The sequence below is a fragment of the Capricornis sumatraensis genome, chromosome 23 (genome assembly GCF_032405125.1).
Source record: "Capricornis sumatraensis isolate serow.1 chromosome 23, serow.2, whole genome shotgun sequence".
NCBI classification, from domain to species: Eukaryota; Metazoa; Chordata; class Mammalia; order Artiodactyla; family Bovidae; genus Capricornis; species Capricornis sumatraensis.
This window is the reverse complement of record NC_091091.1, coordinates 39,735,342-39,757,363: the sequence shown is the minus strand read 5'-3', so window position 1 is coordinate 39,757,363 and position 22,022 is coordinate 39,735,342. Positions and strand designations below refer to the sequence as shown.

General features: G+C 49.0%; 1 protein-coding gene across 1 annotated transcript in view; it reads left to right on the top strand.

Annotated features, from left to right (window-relative positions):
• Positions 1-22,022, top strand: part of RGS10 (regulator of G protein signaling 10) — a 39,074-nt gene that overhangs the window by 8,366 nt on the left and 8,686 nt on the right. The window contains exons 2-4 of the mRNA XM_068961728.1: positions 3,544-3,662; positions 4,835-4,921; positions 15,345-15,488. Coding sequence (XP_068817829.1) covers positions 3,544-3,662; positions 4,835-4,921; positions 15,345-15,488 — 350 coding nt within the window. The remainder of the gene's footprint in view (positions 1-3,543; positions 3,663-4,834; positions 4,922-15,344; positions 15,489-22,022) is intronic.

Below are 22,022 nucleotides of genomic sequence, written 5' to 3'. Positions count from 1 at the left end.
TAAAAAACCTACTTATTTCATTGCAAAAATGCTTTGCAGCTGATCTAAATGACAGCAAGTGTGCAGAGCTGAACAAAATTGAAACAAACAAATGTTATCACCAACAGTTCTTTACTAACTTGAGTGGTCTTAAAGCTGCTAGATAGATAGGTTTAACTTTTTTCCTCCTATGCTTTTTTTTTTTTTTTTTTTTACTGTGCCCTGTGGCATCTTAGTTCTCAGACCAGTGATCGAACCCCTGCTTCCTGCAGTGGAAGCACTGGCCCCCCAGGGAAGTCCCTCTACCTGTCCTTTCCAAACCTACCTTCTTGTGTAATCCATCTAAAATGGAAACTTTTGTCAATGAAAAAGGAAAGAAGAGTGTTGGACCTTTGTGTTTCCAAGTGCTAGGGACTGGGAAGGAATTGGGAAGCTGGGTACCCTTGTTATAGTTGCTCAGTTGTGTCTGGCTCTGGGCAGCCCTATGGACCGCAGTCCACCAGGCTCCTCTGTCCATGGGATCCTCCAGGCAAGAATACTGGAGTGGGTTGTCATGTCCTCCTCTAGGGGATCTTCCCAAGGGGGATTGAACCCTCTGCTCCGGCCACATCTCCTGCATTCCAGGTGGATTCTTTACCGCTGGGTTTTGCTTTATTCTTAAGCTCAGAAGTATATCTGATTGCTATGAAGAAAGGTTCTTTCTTTCTCCTGGACATCACTGGACTGATTGTAACATTTAAAGCGAACCAAGTTGTCTTAGGAAGTCCTTACTTGTATGCATGGGAAAATAGTGGAAGTCTCCTTGCTCAGAGGCTCCCAAGGAATGGAAATGCCTCAGGTGATGAGGCAGTCTCTAGGGCAGTGCCAAATGGAGTGGACCTCTGCCAGGCTCATTGGAAGCTGGGGATAATGACTTGGAAAAGAGAGACTCCATTAAGTGAATGGAGTTTGCAAGTGTTGCTCTAACTAGAGCTATCTATGTATATTGATACAATCAAGAAGGATTTTTTTTTTTTTTTTTTTGAGGCAGAGGCAGAGGCCTTAATCAAAATTGAAAGACAATCGGGACGTCTTTGCAAAATGTGAACCGATATTTCTGGAGAAGTGAAAACACATGACGGTAGAGTGTGAGTAGCAGATTCTTACAGTGAGGACTGTTAGGGCAGAAGGTGAGCAAAAAAGCAAGAAGGAATTTCTCTTTATCCAGGGCACCAAAGCCAGAAGGCAGTAACCGTGGTTATGGGGATATACCGTATCCCCATACGGTGTGCTTTCTGAGCTAGCCCTAAAAATTCTATGCCTTCTGTAACAGTGTCGGCCATAGATATATTTCACAATGTCGATGGAAGGGAACCAGTAGCCCAGGAGGGAACTGAAAGGAAGGGTCACCCATTTGCAAACTCCTGTATTCTGAGGATCCCTGGGGATCCGAGGAGGTGGTCTTGGTAGGGACAATTGCCTGTACATTTAACCCAATACTGGTTCCATCCAGCAGTTCCTTAGCTGGGTCACCTTACCCTCTGGACCTTTATGTCTCTGTCTATTAAATTAGGAGACTAGATCAGATGAGTGGGTTTTGAGCTGTAAAACTTTTTGTCAAGTGGCACAGAAAGCTGGCCCAGAAACCTAATGTGCAAAGTGAGTAGAGTATGAAATGAAACGGGAGAGGGAGGAAGCGACTGGCTCACAGTGTCTCATAAGACAGCTATCTTACCTCTCAGTTAACCAGAAGATCTAGTTAACCAGAGCACTCTGTTAGCTAAATGGGAACCCACCAACTATATTTACTTGCAAGACCGTGAAACTGTGAAAGCCCAAATGTGGTTTCATGTATTATTGAAAGAATAGTAAAAAAAAAAAAAGAATGTCAGAGAGTTTTGGAATCACCACAGGCCAAGGTTGAAAACTTATAGACAAAGGAGTTGTTCTGCCATGGCAAGAGAAAGTTCTGGCTGCCTAAGTTTATTCCTGGAACAGTAAATTGTGTCTCTAATTTATTTACTTAAGAGAAGACCTGCTGGGGAAGTGGAGAAAACCGTCAAACTGTATTCTTCGGGCAGAGAACAGAGAGTAAATTTGTGAAATGCTTGGCAGAATGAACCCTGCTGCAGAAATTCCTTATGATAATGATCTTTTAATTTGATTTATACTAAGTTGGGAAGAAACACAGTGTTCAGAAGCTTGCCATTTTAGCATTTGCAAAGAGAGCACAGAACTAATTTAATATCCACGAACTGGAGACTCACTTTAGAGAAGCATCAGGTCCATTTGTGATGTTTGAGTCAGTTTGCCTCCCAAAGGAGTGGCTTTGTCCCAACAATTCTCTTACTCCGTCACCAAAGTGTATTGCTTCTGGTTTATTTAGCCTAGTGGCAAGATGCTGGGAGAACGCAATCTCTGCTGTTCACAGAAATGAACCTGTGTTGACCCCCAGTAGTACATGAGTGATCACAGGCAATCTACAATGGCAACCTACTCCAGTTTTCTTGCTGAGTCAATCCCATGGACAGAGGAGCCTGGCCAGCTCCAGTCCTCGGGGTTGCAAAGAGTTGGACACAAGTGAGTGGCTCACCCAGGCACGTAGTTCAAATTGGCCAAAATGGCTTTGGAACCTGGGCCCATCTGAAGGGACATTCCATGGTTTTTCCCTTGACTCCAGGGAGGGGCCAAGTGAGATGAGATGTCTTTATACTATCGCTTCCACCTTCAGGCAAGTAGCCGGAGTGTGTTAGTTGGAGGTGCCAGTCCCCTTTCCTTTAATCAAGAGGCTTTTTTTGGAGGCAACAATAAGAGAATGCATGAGTGGGAACGTGCAGTCATTAACTCATTTAGTCTTTATCCATTGTGCCAGTGTGACGCCGAGCCATACTGGAGTCTGAGAGGCACAGGAAAAGTCAGTCATAACGACTCTGTCTTTAGTATTTTGCTCATTATGGAATTTTTTTGCATTAATTTTGTTTTTTCAATATATTGCATGAAAATCTCTTTTATCTGATGCCTGAGTTTTTTGGCATCCCCTTAAAATTTGCACCTGTGTCCATTGCCTCCCTTCCCCCACTCTAGTCCCAACTCTGGTACTTACTTTATGTGCCAGGCAATGAGCTACCTCCTGAGACACAAGATCAAGACACAGAGGAGGTTTCAGACTAGTGAGAGCAGGGTAATTATAAGACTGTGCACAGGAAGTAATGGGGAGGAGTTGCCTTTGAGTCAAGGTCCCTGGAAGGAGGGCTTGAGGGAGACCTGAAGGCTGCCTGTGGGTTGGCTAGTGGATATGTGGGTGGCTGAAGGATGTAGGGGGAGTGTTGGAAAGTGACAAAACCCTTCTTGACTCTGAGCCTGTTTTCTGCATCTGTAAAATGGAATGGTAGCATCCACTTCATAAGGTTGTTGTCAGGAATAAATGAATGAATGAATTCCCTGTGTTAGCCCAGAGAGTAGATTCTGGTGTGTAACCTGATACTGTGTCTTGGTCATAGTGGTGGTGATGATGATGAAAATAATGCTTCTTATAAGATGACAGTATCTTTGGACCACATACAGTCTCTGAACTTTGCTTTGCAGACATCCACGACAGTGATGGGAGCTCCAGCAGCAGCCACCAGACCCCCAAAAGCACAGCCAAATGGGCATCTTCCCTGGAGAATCTGCTTGAAGACCCAGAAGGCGTGAAAAGATTTAGGGTGTGCCTTTTTCCTTGTTGACCGGAATTGACACACCACACAAAGAAGTTTAGAAGCCTATGGGGGAAACACAAGCCAGCTTTTGATACTGTCCATCCCAACCTGAGAGAAAGAACTTCTCACCTATCAGGACCAACATGGGAACACTTTCCCGGGTGGTCATGGGCCAGCACTGAGGGGCTTGCACCAACTGTGTCTGGTTTTTATATAACTGGGAGGGGTGGGGGATGGGGAAGAGGTACTGTGCCCATTGGCAGAATCTGCAAAGAATTTCTAGCTCCATGACACCTAGGAGGGGGCGGTCAGGGGCTCCCTGATGGGAAGGTTTGTTCTCTCATGTGTTGGGGCTTCTCAGGATACACTGCTCATAGAGTGAAAGAGCTGGACAACAGCTGGTAAAGTGAAGCCGAACTCAAAGGAAGACAGGCAGATGGGGAAATGTCAGGACTACCTAGAAATGGCCTCCACAAACCCCAGGTGTCAGAAGAACCTGTAAATTTCAAGAACGCCTGTATCTGCCTGAGTCCCACTGACTTCTGTCTTTAGTCCTGGGTCAGGCCATCAAAAGCCATCATGCTGTTGGTTCCCTTTGCAGACTCCAGGGAGCAGTGGCAGCCATTCCTGGACACAGGGCGTTTGTAAGCACCATGTAGATCTTGGGGAGAAAACTTTTCCGTGCACATTAGGATAGCTGGCTGTGCCACTGACCCCCAACATCTGCCGAAAGAAAGTGCACCTCCAACTTAAAATAGTTTTTCATTGTGGCATTTTTAGACATGCTTAATATGTTTTCTTTTCTTTTGTTTAAAAAAAAAATGAGCCTGATTTTAGAGGAATGTACTTTGTTTAAACACTGTCTGGAAGGAACTAATGTATCTTCCACTTTAATTTACTTTTTGGTAATTTATTGTTAGTTGAGAATTGTTGAGTAGATTCCTGCTTCATTTTTACACTTCTTCACAATGTTAAAACCATTAAGTTCGAATGCATATGAAATTCTAGCTTTAATATTAAGCATAACACTCTTTTGGGGGTGGAGGTTTTACAGAGTGAATGAACATGCTCATTTGTCAAATTTTGACTTATCACTTCTTGAAGGGAAATGCATTATTTGTTTCTTTGTTTTTTAAGTAGAATACTGTTTGATATTTTTTTCTTCTCTTCATCCATAGGAATTTTTAAAAAAGGAATTCAGTGAAGAAAATGTTTTATTTTGGCTAGCATGTGAAGATTTTAAGAAAACACAAGATAAAAAGCAGGTATTTCTTTCACTCTGTAACCATGTTCTTGCTAACTTTTTTTCATTCTTTATAAAGTTACAGTTGCCTTTCCAATAAATTTTGAAATTGCCAACAGAAATCCGAACCATATTGGATTTGGGGGAGGATTTAAGATTTAGAATAGCCTACCTTGTGTTGATCAAATATTAACAGTTTTTAAAAGAGTGTGTTAATCTATTTTCAAATGGACTTAAAATTTTTAAAATATTTTCAAATATTTAAAGTAAAAATAACGATTTAAGTCACTGAGAGTCTGTCATCGAGTATGATTTTTTTTCATGCATAATTTATGTGAATGCTCCTTCCAGGGCTTGACATGTTGGTGTTTTGTACGGACATCGTAAAGCAGATGCATGGTGATAAAAGCACAAGGCACGTCAGATGGATTGTCAATTATTCAATCTATCTTTACAAAACATCTTGTAGTTGGCAGGCATCCCACACAGAAAGTTTCTGACTGTTCTCCTGGGTAAATATGTGCTCTTTGCAGGAGGTAGTCTTTAATTCCAGTGTCAGCCGGATTTTCTGCCACTGAAGGTTGGGTGTCAGGGGAGGTGGAGGAGATTCTGGGCAAGGAGGCTTGTGGATTGAGTGTGTTTACAAGGCTTGTGCCTTTCTAACAGGCTCATGGCTAAATGCCTGCATGCATGCATTCATGCTAAGTGGCTTCGGTTGTGTCTGACTCTTTGCAACCCTATGGACATATGGCCCACCAGGCTCCTCTGTCTACGGGATTTTCCAGGCAAGAATACTGGAGTGGGATGCCATTTTCTCCTCCAGGGGATCTTCCGGTAATAATGTGCATGAAGGAGGTTTTTGGTGTGAGGCTGTAGGGAGTGGTGGGGATTGGGGCATTAGGGGGTGGCCTGTCCTGCCTGTAATGGCTGGTTGTTTAGCTGACCTTGGCAGCAAATGCCTTGGGATCTGTGGCTGTCTGAGCTTTCCCTGCCTCGGGTTCTACCCACTTAGGTCTTCACTTACCCCAGAACCCTGAGGGACCTTGCTTCTTAGGGCATCTTCTCCCATCTTCAGTCCAACCGCTGCCTGTTTTTCCAGAGAAGCTAGACGTTTAGTTTCTTATGTGAAACCATCCAATCTTATAAATGATGGAACTAATTTTTTAAAAATGTAAAACCTTTCCTGCCAAACAAAACATAGCCATGGGCAGATGTGGCTTGTGGGCTGCCAGTTTTTAAGCCTCTGGCTCCAAAAAGCTGGAATCCATGAAGCCAGAAGCCATTATGTGTTTGCAGAAAATATCTGTCATTGGTTTATTCAAAGGCTTTTCTGCCTCAGACACTCTTTCCCCAAGAGGGAGTGGTGTGGCCTTTGTTCTATGCCTTCTCTTCTGCAGGGGCAAGGATAGCTGGATTCCGAGATGCCTGGAGCTGGAATTCCCAGGTCAGCCCAGAAAGCCATCCTGGGCATGATTCTTGACATTGGTTCCTTCTTGCTTCTCCCCTTTGGATGACTTTGCCTGAGCCCTTTGGGCTTCCCTGGTGGCTCAGATGGTAAAGAATCTGCCTGCAAAGCAGGAAAACTGGGTTGCATCCCTGGGTCAGGAAGATCCCCTGGAGAACGGAATGGCAACCCATTCCAGTATTGTTGCCTGGAGAATCCCATGGATGGAGGAGCCTGGTGAGCTACAGTCCTGGGGTGGCAAAGAGTCAGACACAACTGAACGACTGACACTTGGGTGTTGTCTCACCCATTGCTCTTCTTGGCTGCCAGCACCCACCCCAGAGCCCAGGGGCCACTGTCGATAAATGCTGACCTGCAATGGATTCATCTGGCCTCACCTTAAAGCCCTAGCTCAGAGTCAAGTGGGACAGATGGACAGATGGCCATTATTCTGCCTCAGTTTGTGTGTTGGAGGTGTGAGGGGCTGACCAGTCAGCCAGCCGCTCCTCTATATGCAAACCGGGCAGCAGAGGTCCCTGCACGGCTGAGCTGGGACTTGAACTTGCCTGCTGAGCCTCCCAGGTGTCCCTGCCCGTGACGCTGACATGCCCTTCCATTCAGTGGAGTTTGCCAGACCCTCACGGTGCACCTGCTCAGGGCCAGGCCTTGTAGAAAGCATGGGCGACACAGGGGGACGAGACAGCCAAGCCTCTTTAGGGAACAGGCCCCGAGAGCGGAAGCTCCCTGTTCGCCAAGCCTTTGCAAGTGCGACGAGCCCAGAAATGGGAAGTGCAGGTTCCGTGGGAGCACAGGCAGTCGGTGTTGGACAGGGCTCTGGGGAAGTGACTCTTCAGCTGACACCTCAGTGGAGTTTGGGGATGGGGGTGAGGTCGAGGGTGGGCGGAGTGTTCCCGGAAGAGGGCACAGCCTGTGGGGAGGAAGGCCTGGAGAGAAGAGCTGAAGGAAGACCAGGCGGCAGGAGGCTCATGTTCAGAGGCAGGCTGGCTTCACTGTGCCTGTTTGCACATTGTGCTGGGAGGGAGGTGGGGTCATGGCTGGAGAACCCGGATGCCAAGGTAAAGACTGGAAAGCCACAGGCTGGGAGTGCATGGGCCCATCCAGCTCCTACAGCCAGAGCCTCCAGAATCCAGCAGCCCCTCTCTGCACCCCCAGCCCTGAGGTGTGGATGTTGCTTCAGGGCAGTGAACGCTGCCTTGCCCATCAGCTGCGTGCGGATGTGGACGGCTCTGGGACAGATGGAGCATCCCATCCAGGAGGCCAATGGGGTCCACACCTCCTTCCCAGTCATCACACTCAGCGTCCTGACCATTCCCCCCCTTCCCAGACACTGGGGCTGCGGTCTAAGAGGTTAGGCTGCGGCTCGCCCATGGCCCCCTGGGCTCGGTGCAGACAGAGCCGGGAATGCAGCCCGGCTCTCTCTCTAGACCGTCTTGCAGGTCCAGCCGCAGGGAAGTAAAACCAGAACTAAGTTCTGCTTCACTAATTTTAAGATGCAGAGGAGGACATGGCCCAGGGAGAAGTCAGCCCAACTGCATTTCACAATCGGACTCGTCACGTCTGAGCCGGCAGGGAGTTTGTTGACTGTCTGTCTCTGCCGTGAACTAAGGCAGTTGCAAGATGGAGGCCATGTCTCACCTTTGCCTCGGTTTCGACTGGACCTGTGCTGGGTGTTGTTTTCGTTCTTTTACTGTCGTGATCCAGTCAGATAGCTCCATAAGCTCTTACCAACTTACCTGGTACCTTATATTTATTTATCTCCTGTGCGATTTGGCTTTTCCTTTATCATGAGGGCTCTCTAAGGTTGGCGAGCTTTGTCTTCTGTCCCAAGCCTAGGATGGTCCCTGGCTCACTGGGTCCTCCCTGGTCTCCACTCAGGTCAGCTGACCCCTGGGGACCCACAGTGGGCAGGATCCTGGCCTCCCTGCTCACCTTGAGCTGCAGTCGCAGTTTTAGGGGTAGACTTGAGAAAGGGGCATTCCGTCTGTTCTGCTGGGGTTTGAATTCTCAGAAACTCCAAACAGTGGACCCATGCTGGGCCTTCACTGCCCTCCCTGGTCTGTGTGTTGCCCCCTGGCAGGCGGGAAAGCAACCCTTTAGTTTGGGAGGGTCTCAGCGCTCTGTTTACGGTGGGGGATGCTGGGGCTTTAGGAAGTTGGGAGGTGATGCCTGCCCAGCTCCCGTCTCGGGGTTCCTGAGGGTTGTAACTGCCAGGTGTTCCTATTCTGCAGACAGCTTTCAGAGCCGTTCTCTCCCTTGGCAATTTCTTTATGGTTTGACATTTTTCTCTAAAGGGCCTCTTCCCCGTGAGTTAGCATGGGAGATACATCTACCTTCTAACACAGAGCAACATTCATGTCCTTTAAAACCTCTGAAAAAGCTCCAAGAAGGTGTTTGTTCTTTGGCTATCCCTCATTCATTCATTCACTGTTACTCATTCATTCATCAGCTCATGTGTAAAGGGCCTATTTACTATGTGACAATGATTGAAACGGATACAGCAGCTCCTACAGATTTGTAAAAACCAAACTGAGTCGGGGTGGGGAAGTGGTGGGGTGGTGCAAGATTTCTAATAATCAAAGCTTTGAGAGCAACTTGCACTGGTACTTAAATGTAACAAACAGCACCTTGCCTTTTTATAGTGCTTTAGAGTTAACCAGAGGGAGGGGTCTATAAAAGAAAACTGAAGTCGCCCAGCCGTGTCTGACTCTTTGCGACCCCATGGACTGTAGCCCACCAGGCTCCTCTGTCCATGGATCTTCCATGCTACTTGTAGGCTTTCTCTGGCCACAGCAAGTGGGGGCTACTCTCCTGAGCGTGGGTCCAGCGGTTGTGGAGCACGGACTTAGTTTCCCCGAGGCATGTGGGATCTTCCCGGACCAGAGATCCAAACTGTGTTCCCTGTATTGGCAGGCAGATTCTTAACCACTGGACCACTAGAGAAGTTCCTGGACTATTTTTTTGCTTTTCTTCTTTTTATACTTTCTAGTAGCCTGTGAAATGCTTCTTGTTATAATGTGGCTCAGGCCTCTCGTCATCTCTGCAGTCCGGGTTCCCCTGGGGGCCCTTCCTGGGGCCCTCTGACCACAGCTCCCACCCGGACGTTCCCAGGTCTTTCTTTGCTGCCAGTGGCCACTCCGTTTGCCCCTCTCCTGCCATCTGGACCCAGGCCTTTGCTTGTCCTGAGTCACTTCCTCATCTTAATGGAACAAGACTAGTCATAACTTCTTGAGAAAGGGCACATGGCAGGTAGACCTTTAAAGATCTTATTGAGTGAAAATGTTAATTGTTTTGCTATTCTCCCGCTTCATGGATAATTCAACAGGGCATAAAATTGAATTTCAGGTTAAAACTCTTTCAGAACTTTGAAGCTATTGTCCCATTATCTTCCATTTTTGTTACGAATCAGTATGTTACATGTAAGCTCTTTCGTTTTCTTTGCTTTTTCTCTCCAGAATAACATAAGGCCCTCTTTTCATCACCAATATTCTAAAGCTGTACAGTCAGAGGCTTGGGAGTGGGGTGAGGTGCATTCACTGTGTGGGACATTTTCTGGAGCCTTTTCATCTGGAAATTTGTAGTTCTGGGAAATGTTCTCGTATTTTTATTATCATTATTTTTTTGAAACTTCTTTCCTTCCGTTCTCTCTGGTTTCTCTCCCAATGATGGCCCTCCTCCCCTGGACTGAGTCTTCAGTTTCCTCGTCTTTCCCTCCGAGCTTTTCATCTTTGTACCTTTCAGTTCCTACATTTTCTTTTGGAGATTTCAACTTTATCTTTAAATCTTTCTATGGAATTTTTTCCGCTTCTGTTTTCTATAGACTGAGGCCCTCTCATCCTGGTGGTGGCAAGCCTGATAGGCTTATAAACTGAATGTATTTCCAATGAGCTGGGTTGGGAGAAATTTGCTGCGTGTCTGTGTGTGGATTTTCAGTTAACCCTTGTATTCAGTTTGGCCTCTCTTCCTTTCCCTCCTGCCTTTCCTCTGTCTTCAAGAGAAGAAAACTCCAGGCTGGGGGGTGGGCGTGGTAGGTGGGTCGGGAGGGAGGAGACAACTGCTCAGGGCTGGGGGTCAGAACCTGGGGGTCTCATGGCTTCTTCCTGCTGCCCTCTTCATCCCTCTCGCCTGGGTTCCCAGATGCCCTTGAGTTCCTGCCATTTGGGGATGCTACTTTGCAGCCCCCCACCCCCCACAAACTTGCAGGGCCCAGGTTTCTTCCTGCTGCTCTTTGCAGTGTCATTCACTGTTCCTCCAACTGCTTTCCATTTCCTGAGCCCCTTCTCAGAAGTTATCTCAAGTCGTTCACTTGAACTTTTCCTTGCCTCAGTCTCTTTCTGAAGCTGATAGTAACACAGGTAGTGCGTGGCTCGAGCCTTGCCTTTTCTTATGTGTCCTGACCCATTGTCCGTCTCTGGCAGAGTGATGGGAACAGCAAGGGAGGGGCTGACGGAGGCCAGGTGAGCAGGACTCAGTGACAGGCAGGGTGCAGGGATGAGTGGGGTGTTAGGGGATCACCATCCCCAGGTTCCTGGAGTGGATACAGGGGGACCCCCCAGGCCAAAAGGGGACCATTCCTTTCCTTGGTTTTAGGTGTGAGATGTCTGTGGGATATCTAAGCCCACAATTCTAGACACCAGTTATCTGCATGGTAAGTTGCTTGGGGCAGAGGAATGGGCTGAAATCCTTGGAGACCATGTGGTTAGGAAAGTGGTCAGCCTGGGGCCAAACTCGGGAAACCCCAGAATTTGCAGGGGTGAGGGGGACAGAGGGACGGGAGCTGGCAAAGGAGACAGATGCAGCGAGGTGTTGGAGAATCCCGAGAGGGCAATGGGGGTGAGCAGGGTAGGGGCCTGGAGAGCGGTCCAGAAGAAGGGTGTCGGATGAGCCGGTGGGAAGGCAGGAGCCAGGGACAGGGGAGCAGGTGGAAGGGAGAAAGTGGAGACAGAAAATGCACTTGTGCTTTCTTTTGAGATGTTTCAGTGAGAAGTCATTAACTACAGGGGCATGTGGAGTAAAAGCTTTTATTTCTCCCAGTGGATAAAGCTAAAGCACACTCACTAATGAGTGAGAGAAGCCGGAACATACAGAGCAGTGCTCATCCGCACTATGGTCTGCAAATGCCTTTGCCTTTGTTCTGGGTCGATTTCTCTTTCTGGGCCTGATGGTACTCAAGTGGGTTTGCTTCTCCTAAACGTGCACTTGCTGGGAGCGGCGTTTGAGTGCTGATGTTTCTGTTGGCTGATGCGCTGCTGGGCTGGGAGGAGGGCCCTGGGCAGAGGGGCTGGGGACCACCGTGTCTGGGAGGCAGACCTGGCTACACATGGCTTCTAACGGGGGTTCTCAGCTTGATGCCGGGAGTCATCATCTGCACCCAGGGGCGATCCTTTTCCAGCACCTTCTGGGGCAGGGTTGAGAGCCGGGTGTGGCTGCTGTCCACGGCGGTGCAGATGCTCTGGCGGAGGCTGGAACGGCGGAGGAGAGTGGCCAGCCATCCTTCCACATCACACCCAGGGTCCTAGACCCGGGGGGGCCCCACCAGTGGGGAATGGTCTCACCCTGTCCCGACAGGAACTAGAATAGGGTTAACCACGCTCTGGAAAATATCCCCAAATAACTCGAGAGACCCGCTTCTTCTTTTTTGTTACGTGTCCTCAGCGTGGACACCAGGCCTTCCTGTGACCAGCTTGTGGTCAGCAGTCTCAGGGTTTCCCTTCTCAGTCACGCTTCCTACCCCGGCCAGATAAGCTCTGCCCACGAAGCTGTCACCCTGAGCCATCAGCCAGAGATGAGGGTGGCCCATGTCTGGGCACCTCGGGGACCCTTCACTCTTCGACAGATGCTGGGGTAGTAGCGGACACATGGGGGGGCTGAGAGGCCCAAGGCCTGTACACCTGCAGGCGTCCCCCTAAGCCTGCTTCCTGCTCCCCCCACCCCCACCTCTAAGCCTCAAGCTACTCATTACACTTCTTCTTTTCAGAACCACCCAAGACAGCCTGGATCCATCTGGAAAATGTGTGTGTGTGTGTGTGTGTGTGTGTGTGTGAGTGAATGTTCAAGGGGGAGGGGAGGCCTAAAGCCATTTCTTCTTCTAGGGCCCTACATGGAGTTTGCTAATCTAAATGGTTAAAAGTCTGCTTTTATGAATTATCGTTGAAACAGGAAGTGGTTTTCCAAAAACGTTCCTTTCTGACAGAATGGGGGTGGTGGGAGGGAGGCTCAGAGCTTCCTGAAATGAGTGGGTTTTGGAGGGGTGGGCGGCCCCGATGCACAGGCCCCCTGGGTCTCCTCGATGGCCTCCTGGCCTGTCCCCTGCAACAGCCACTTACCTTAAGGCTCCCAGCTGGGTGGTCTTCCCGCACTTCTCCCCAGGGTTTTCCTTCTGGGGGATGGGAGATGGATCAGACCTCCTTCTCATGGGATCTTTTGTTTGCTAGTCCCCGGAACCAAAAGAAGTGAAAGGATTGCTTCTGTCCTCCTTTCAGCATGAAGTGTTGAAGCCTTCTGGTGGTTTCTATGAGTCCAAAGGGTTTTCACAGCCTGGGGTTTCCTAGGCCAAGTCCTGCAGCATGCAGGACCCCAGGTGGGCTATCTAGAGAGAGTGGAGTTTTCTACGCAGACCCTGAGAAGCCCCTGGCTTCCCGCACAAATCATAGCTCCGCAGCTCCATTTCCGAGGCTTTTATTGTCTGGCTTCCTCTGTAGGGTGGGCTACTCCTGAGGCTCTAATGTTTGGAGACACAGCCTTGTGCGGGGTGAGCACAGGAAGTCAGAGAGCAGACAGCCTTCAGGGGGTGTCCTGCAGGACCCTCGTGTGGAAGCCTGCTGTTTGTAAGACAAAGCGTTTGCCATCATTGGAAAAGACCCTGATGCCGGGAAAGATTGAAGGCGGGAGGAGAAGGGGATGACAGAGGATGAGATGGTTGGATGGCATCACTGACTCGATGGACATGAGTTTGAGCAAGCTCCAGGAGTTGGTGATAGACAGGGAAGCCTGGCGTGCTGCAGTCCATGGGGTCGCAAAGAGTCAGACACTACTTAGCGACTGAACAACACGTTCCTGCACCGGTCACTGCTGGGTTTTGGTGCCGCCTAAGTGCAGCTGTGCATACCTTTTCCAACCCCGCTGACAAGCCCTCCCAGGGCAGTGCCTATTTAGGGCTGATGCCTTCTGGCCTGACTGCACTTGGGGTTCAGGGCAGGCGACAGTGTTCTATCTCTTGCTAATGCTCATCTCTAGTTCTGGGAAAACAACCCCCAGTCCTGCAGGGCTGACAGTGCATCACCGGGGGCAGGGAGGGGGCAGATAATGTATGTCACCAGTGTGAAACTGAGCAGAAACGCAAGGCTTGGGAGGCAGATCGTCCCATGTCTCTCTGCAGGCTTCATGGATAAGCCATACCACCCCTCCTGGCCTCTGTGTCCTCATCAGGGACATGGCAGTAACAGGAAGATGGCACTTTGCTGGACTCCTAAGGGATTAAGGAAATTGGACCATAGATGTAAAATGCCTAGCATGTGTTTGGCACTTAGTAGGGGCTTGATCACTGGCTGGGATATGTGTTCATGGTTTAACTTGATTTTTTTGGTATTGTGGTGAAATAAAAGGGGCTTCCCTGGTGGCTCAGTGGTAAAGAATCTGCCTGCCAATGGCTGTAAAGAATGTGCGGCTTCTTGGGTGGTTCTCCCCATTTCCCCCTCCTCGAGCCAACCACTTCTCTCTCTGTCTCTGTGGAGTTGCCTATTCTAAATATTTCATATGAATAGAATCATGTAACATGTAGCCTTTCATGTCTCGTTTCCTTCACTGAGCATAATGCTTTCAGGGCTCATCAATGTTGCAGAATGTCAGTCCTTCATTCCTTTTTATGGCTGAATAATGTTCCCATGGGGCGTCCCTGGTGGCTCAGAGGTAAAGAATCTGCCTTCCAATACAGGAGAGGCAAATCCAGTCTCTGAGTTGGGGAGATCCCCTGGAGAAGGAAACGGCAACCCACTCCAGTATTCTTGCCAGGATAATCCTGTGGACAGAGGAGCCTGGCAGGATACAGTCCATAGGGTTGCAAAGAGTTGGACATGACTAAATGACCGAGCACACCCATGATAAAATAGACATACATTTTACCATGCTAACCATTTTTAGGGCTCTCATGTTTCCCATTTTAACCATTTTAAAGTTCAGTGGCATTGAATACATTCACAGTATTAAACGGCTATCACCACTGTCTAGTTCCAGAAATTGTTTATCACTGCAAACAAAGCCCTTACTCGTTAAGCAGTCACTCCCTGTTTCCCCCTCCCCGAGCCAGCCACTTATCTCTCCGTCTCTATGGAGTTGCCTGTTCTAAATGTTTCATATGAGTAGAATCATGCAACATGTAGCCTTTCGTGTCTGACTTCCTTCACTGAGCATAATGCTTTCAGGGCTCATCGACGTTGCAGAATGTGTCAGCCCTTCATTCCTTTTCCTGGCGCCTGCCAGTGCAGGAGGTGCAGATTCAGTCCTTGGGTTGGGAAGATGCCCTGGAGAAGGAAATGGCAACCCACTCCAGAACTCTTGCTTGGGAAGTCCCGTGGACAGAGGAGCCTGACCGGCTACGGTCCGTGGGGTCACAAAGAACTGGGCACGACTGAGTGACTAAAGAACAGCAAGAAAGTTTTCTCATGAGGCCTTAGTTTGGAGAATTCACAGGATGGTCGTGAATGCTACTGAATGTCCTGCGCTCTGGGCTGGGATTCTTCCTGTCCTCATTTCGGAATGAATAGTGTAGATTTTGAGGCGGGCGATGTGGCCACAGATGCATTGAAGGGCAGGGGACGGGGCAGGGTGACCATGAGCCTCCCACCCCCCTGACCTCCTCATTCAGCTTAGCTCTGGAGCCACAGCTAGATCCCCCGCGGCTCTTCCAGCAGTGGTTCCTTCTGGGCTCTGGCTGGCAAGGGCTGTGTTCGCAGATAACAGACAGGCTCTCCATATCTCCCCACAGATGCAGGAAAAGGCAAAGGAGATCTACGTGACCTTTCTGTCCAGCAAGGCCTCATCCCAAGTCAACGTCGAGGGCCAGTCCCGCCTCAATGAGAAGATCCTGGAGGAACCGCATCCACTGATGTTCCAGAAGCTTCAGGACCAGGTAACCTGACTTCCCCAGCTGCACCTTGATGGCAAAACTGACATTTCTGCCCACCTCTTGGTTTGGAAGAATTCAGTTAAAACTAAATACTGAACCCCCAGAAGCAGTCCCATCCATCTGGGTGGCCTGAGGCACATGGAGGGGGCGTGGTTGGTGAAAGAGACAGGCTGGCCTGCCAGGCCCAGGATTTGACCCATTGGAACCGCCCTCAGGCCTCTTTACTCTTGGTCTACTCATACTTTGACCACGCAGGGTTGTCAAGTCTTCTCTACCAGATTAGAAGGGAGGCTGGAGCTGTTTGAGGCACCCACACTGAGGTAGCAACGTGTGATAACTGCTAAAGGTGGGAGCAGCCAGATAAGTCCAGAAAAGCAAGCACAAGACCCGAAGTGGCAGGGAACCTGCTGCTGCTGCTGCTAAGTCGCGTCAGTTGTGTCCAACTCTGTGCGACCCCATAGACGGCAGCCCACCAAGCTCCGCTGTCCTTGAGATTCTCCAGGCGAGAACACTGGAGTGGGTTGCCATTTCCATCTCCAATGCATGAAAGTGAAAAGTGAAAGTGAAAGTGAAACTGAAGTTGCTTAGTCGTGTCCAACTCTTTGCAACCCCATGGACTGCAGCCTACCAGGCTCCTCCGTCCATGGGATTTTCCAGGCAAGAGTACTGGAGTGGGGTGCCATTGCCTTCTCCAGGGAACCTGAGGCTTTTGTAAAAATATCCAAACTTCACCATCTATTTCAGTTGGCCCGTGGTCCACTTTGTCAACGTAGTCCACTTAATGCAGGAAAAGTTAGGTTTAAAAAATGGATTTCTAAGGGATCAACTTTAGTTTTCTGGTGAATTGTCATATGAGGAATGCCACCAATAAAATAGGCAACAGGCTGAAACTGTACTGCAGAGGTTTTTTTCGGATACGTGTTTGCAGATGTGACTATTCACAGCAGGTTCTGTTCTTGTGAAACATTATATACACACCCGTGGACCGTGGAACACTGACAGATTGCTAACTTCTGCTGGCTCTATTCTTATTGGGGAAGCAAAGGCCTTCTTTGGCCCACAGGTGGAGACTAGGTCTTAGCTTAATTTAGCAATCCTCCAACATGAGCAAGCCCAGAGCCACCTGGAGGGTTTGTTAAAAGAGAAACTGGACTAGCAGACTTGAGGGTTTCCAGGTGAGTTGAGACCTTGCTCTCCTAGCAAACCCCTAGGTGATGTTGACACTGCAGGTTCTGAGACTACACTTTGGAAGCCACTGGTCTACAGCATCAGTTGGCCTTGTTTTTTGATCAGCTGGATTGTGCACAGAGCCCAGAGCATGTCCCAGCATCCAGAAAGCTTCATCTGCTCAACATCAGATAGAAAACAAATAGGTAGAAATTACAAATATGAGAATTAACTTGAGAACGTTTTCCAGTGGGTACAGTGGCAAACGCAAATTCCACATGAATTCGACCTCAAATCTGGGAGGAACTCTACAGTTAGCATGGGAGACTTGTTGAGGGCCTCCTGGAGGTGGTGACGTCGAGCAGATGGGAGGGATGCTGTGGACATGAGCTTGTGGAGGGAAAGGAAGGCAAGGTTAAAGGCAGTGCTTGTGGCTGGAGCCACATGGGAGTCTCTGCTTCACCCCGACCTCAGAACCATTTACAAGCTTCCTAGGGTACTGTGAAGGGAGGCCAGGCTGAGACCCTGCACGGACACTCCTGTGTTCTAGGTGTTCTCCATAAGAACAATGTCCACACTTCAGGGGCGCCCTTCTGTGCCCCCTTGGCACGTATCATCTCATTTAATCTCCAGTGAGGAGTTGTGCTCCCATTTTGATGATGAGAAAAGCAAGGTTCGGGACACTACATGGTTTGTTAGCACAGAGTCCCATAGGTCTAGGACATGCTGGAGGCTGATGCACCTGCCTTCACAGACTGTACTCTGGGGGCTTCCCTGGCAGTGCAGTGGTTAAGACTCTGTGCTTGCACTGCACAGGGCTCAGGTTGGATCCCTGGTCGGGAAAGTTCCACACGGCATGAGGTGTGGCCAAAGGGAAAAAAATAAGACTGTACTCTGGACTCACACAGCCCCTCACAGCTCCTCAAAGCTCCAGGAGCTGGAGCAGAGGGGTTACATGTGAATACGGCCCTTTTCCGGGACTGCAGAAGCCCAGGCAGCAGCAAGGAATGAGGTGGGCTGCTCTCACCTCGATCTCCCAAAGACCCTGCTCTCCTGTGAGAGTTAGGCCTGCAACACGTCTCAAAAAGGAGCTGGACTGCTGTGACCAGGGCACCCCCACTGGATTCAGACCTCGGGAGGTTTAGCTGGTGCAGAAAAGAGGAAGTACAAGGGACCGAGGATGATGTTTTTAAGTGACAAAAATATTTTAATTTAATTTTGTTTTTTGGCCTCACCATGCAGCATGTGAGATCTTAGTTCCCTACCCAGGGATTGAACCCATGCTCACCTCCAGTGGAAGCCTGGAGTCTTAGCCCCTGGACCACCAGGCAAGCCCCAGAAACATTTAAAAAATAATTTTTGTTAAAAAAATCTTTCATCTGCCTAGCTAGAAAAATTATATGTACACAACAAAAGAAACTTGGGAAACCAAAATATAAAAATGAAAAAATTCATAATTTTATACTTGAAGCGAATCACTAACATCTGATGTCTAGACTTTCCATCATTTTTTTCCTGTAAATATGCATGTGTACACACATCTAACAAATGTGGCACAATGCAGTTCACACTACTTCCTGTGAAGAAAGTACTTTTATATCCTGTTGTTGAAAGTCATTTACTTGAGGAGGAGAGAGAGGTACTAACCGTCTTCCTTGGGCATAACTGGATGGAAGCAAGGTACTTGGAGGGGCTTCCCCAGAGGCTCAACGGTAAGAAATCCAGAGCTGCAGGGGACGCGGGTTCAATCCCTGGGTTGGGAAGATCCCCTGGAGGAGAAAATGGCGAACCACTCCAATATCGTTGCCTGGGAAATCCCATGGACAGAGGAGCTTGGTGGGCTGCAGCCCAAAGGGTCACAAAGAGTAGGACATGACTGAGCAACCGAGCACAGCACGGGTACTTGGAATCTGGGTTGATTCCATAGTGAGTCCCTGTGAGGGACTCTGGGTTCTGTTTCGCATCAGAAAACTCTGTCTCTCAGGGGCCTTGCTGGTAACCATCAAAATGCATGCTCAGCACGGTTTGTGGTTCTTTGCTCTCCAAAGGCCCCCATGAGAGCCCTGTGTTCCTAAGGAGAGTGAAGCAGAGGAGAGCATGTTTGGAACCACAAGACTTCAGATAACTTAAAAACCCTTCTCAGCGGCTCTGACTTCATTCAGCCAGGCTCTTCTGTCCATGGAATTCTCCAGGCAAGAGAGTGCTGGAGTGGGTTGCCATTTCCTTCTCCAGAGGATCTTCCCGACCCAGGGATTGAACCCAGGTCTCCTGCATTGCAGGCAGATTCTTTACCAGCTGAGCTACTAGGGAAGCCTTGACTTCATTCAGCACCACTTGGCTTTATGGCTGAGCTTTCTGAGCAGGCTGCTTTCAGCACTAGCTCACCAGGAAAGCTTTAGGGAGCCATAACCCCTCCCCATGCTGGACATTGCTCCAAGCCCTGGAGGCTGCTATTAGGGCAGCAAGGACTTTGGAGCACAGCTGAAGCCTAGAAGGATGGGAAAATCTTCCTTGAGCATCAGATGAGATGACTTGACATCCATGAATCTCATTTAAAGGAGAGCTTCTTGGATCTTTGCTGAGGTCCTATTGATTCTTGGTTTACACACAATTCTAACACATTTTGGTTTTTTCAGTTCACAGCCTATTTGAAGTGCTGGTAGAGGCTGTGGAGTGAGGAGCTGCAAGAAGCAATGGCTAACAGCCAAGGAGGAGGCAGAAAATGATACTAAAAACACGAAACCATAGCTCAGTGATTGGGAACCACCACGCACGGGGGACCACAGTCCCGCACACCACAGTCGGGGCATCCCAGTACTGCAGGATGGTGATGCAGCGGGTGATCCTAATGACCCTAAAATGTCAAGCAAAACTTACATTGTGGTCAGCATAGTCACTGTAGAGTGTGTTAGATCTTTTAATAAGAATTGCATACTTATTAAAATGATATCTTAAGAGAAGTTTGGAGGCTTAACACTTTGTTATCTAGAAAATTTGTCGTTGGAGAGATTGTTTTCTGATTTAATTTTGCTCTGCTGATGGGGCCCAGTTGTGTTGCTGAGCACGCGCTAGTAAGGCCAGGGGAGGCAAGAGTAGTACTGGGAGCATCCTTGGGAACTTCAGCCTATAGTCAAAGGCTGTCGTTGGATAAAGTTAAGTTTCAGGAAGCTGGAATGGGGAGGAGATGATCTTACAAAGAGTTGATTTCTTCAATGAATCGCAATTCACTGCAGCGACTTTTTAATCTTCAAAATTCCCCTGGGGGAATTCCCTGGTGGTGCAGTGGTTAAGACTTCACCTTCCAAAGCAAGGGGTGCAGGTTTGACCCTGGGTCAGGGAGTTAAGATCTCACATGCCTAGGGACCAAAAAAAACAAAATATTAAAAAAAAACCGCACATAACAAAAAACCCAGAAGCAATATTGTAACAAGTTCAATAAAGACTTTAAAGATGGTCCACATTAAAAAAAAAAAATTTTCCCTGGGAGGTCTATTTCGGTTCTAGTTGGTTTGCTGGTGTGTGAAGTTGTTTTTTCTTTCATTCTTTTATGCTATTAATATTGGTGGGGGGCCTGCTATGTACCAGGGACTGTGCTTGGAACTGTGAGTGCAGTGAGGAAATTGGCATCTGACTAACCATGAGGATCGGAAATACAATAGGCAATGGGGCTAAGAGTGACCGAGAGGGGTCTAGTGATCAGGGAGTACTCCTTGAAGATCCGAGTGGCAGAAGGGGGAGCCAGGTGAGAAGACGGGGGCAGGACCTTCCAGCACACGCAAAGGCCCTGGGGCAGGAATCCACTGGGTGTGTTGGAAGAGGTCAGTGTGGCTGGAGGGGAAGGAGGGAGATAGAAGAAGCTAAGTTGGGAGGGACCGGCTGGGGTTAGGCCCTGAGGGAACCAGTTTAATTTCAATGGTGACTATGTGCCAGCTGGGCTCATAAGGTTTGGTCCTCTTGAAAGCCAGGCCCCTTGGCTCTGACCCCTGATGCCAGCTGCTTCCGTCCTTCATCGGGGGTGGGTGGCAAGGGAATGCAGATGACTCAGTGCACAGCCATCTCTGCTACTAGAAAGTCAGTTGCGCACCCACAGTCTCCTGAGCATGGCTCATCTCTGTACCCAATGGCCTGACTCCCTGCCCCCTCGCTCCCTGCTCCCTGCCCATCACTTCCTGGACACCGAGCTCACACTCATGTCATCATCACTGTATGTTGGGTTAGGCAGGAGGGGAAGCGCGAGCTTATGATCCAGGATGGCCTCCATCCCCCCGCCCCCCAGCTGCGTCCTGCTGCCTGGTGTGGCTTCTGTGGCCTCACTGGTAACTCAGGGCTCTCGGCAAACATGGCTGCCTCTCCAGGCACCACCGCAAGGCAGTCCGCGAGCCTTCAAGGACCCGTGTTAAAAAGTCACTCCCTGATGGCCACAACCTTGTGCCTTTAGACGTGTCTCTCTTTTCTTTGACTTGAGCATTTAGCAGCTGTGAAACTTTGGGCAAGATGCCATCCTTGTCTGAGCTTCAGTTTCCTCGTTTGTGAAATATGGGTTATGATAAGGCAGTTGTGAGGATGAAATGCACTCGTGTCTGTGAAGTGCTAACCTAGAGGCTGGTGTGCAATCTGTAAGTGTTAATTCCATGAGTGTAAACTGTGCGTGTGTCCTTTAAATTGCCCTCATGCAGCAGTTCTTAACAGGGGGCGGTTTTGCCCCTCTGGGGAATGGGCAGTGTCTGGAGACATTTTTGGTTGTCACAAGTGGAGTGGGCATGCTCCTGGCACCTAACGGGTAGAGGCCAGGATGCTGTGAAACCCCCTGCAGTGCACAGGGCCGACCCCCCACCCTCCTCCCCCGATGCAGATGTATCCGGTTCAAAATGTCAATGGTGCTGAGGTGGAGAAAAGTATTGAAAGTATTAGTCGCTCAGTCATGACCAACTCTGTGTGACCCCAAGGACTGTAGCCTGCCAGGCTCCTCTGTCCGTGGGATTCTCCAGACAAGAATACTGGAGTGGGTAGCCATTCCCTTCTCCAGGGGATCTTCCCAACCGAGGGATGGAATCTGCGTCTCCTGTATTGCAGGCAGATTCTTTACCATCTGAGCCACCAGAGAAGCAGAAATCCTGGCTAGTGTGGCTTTCAGAAATGTAGCAGAATTCATGTGGCTTACCCTCAGTGAGCCTCAGGGCCCCACATTTTTTTTAAAAAAGCACCAAATAATGTATATGGCAGTTTTCTACACTTTAGTGAGTCCTGGGAAAACACTCAGGCTGCACTTCTGCAGAGTCTACACAGTGCCTCAGTGTGTGCCTCCCATCTGACTCTCAAGTGGTCTTGGGGAAGGTGGGACCTGGCACCTCAGTTTATGGGAGAAAGTTC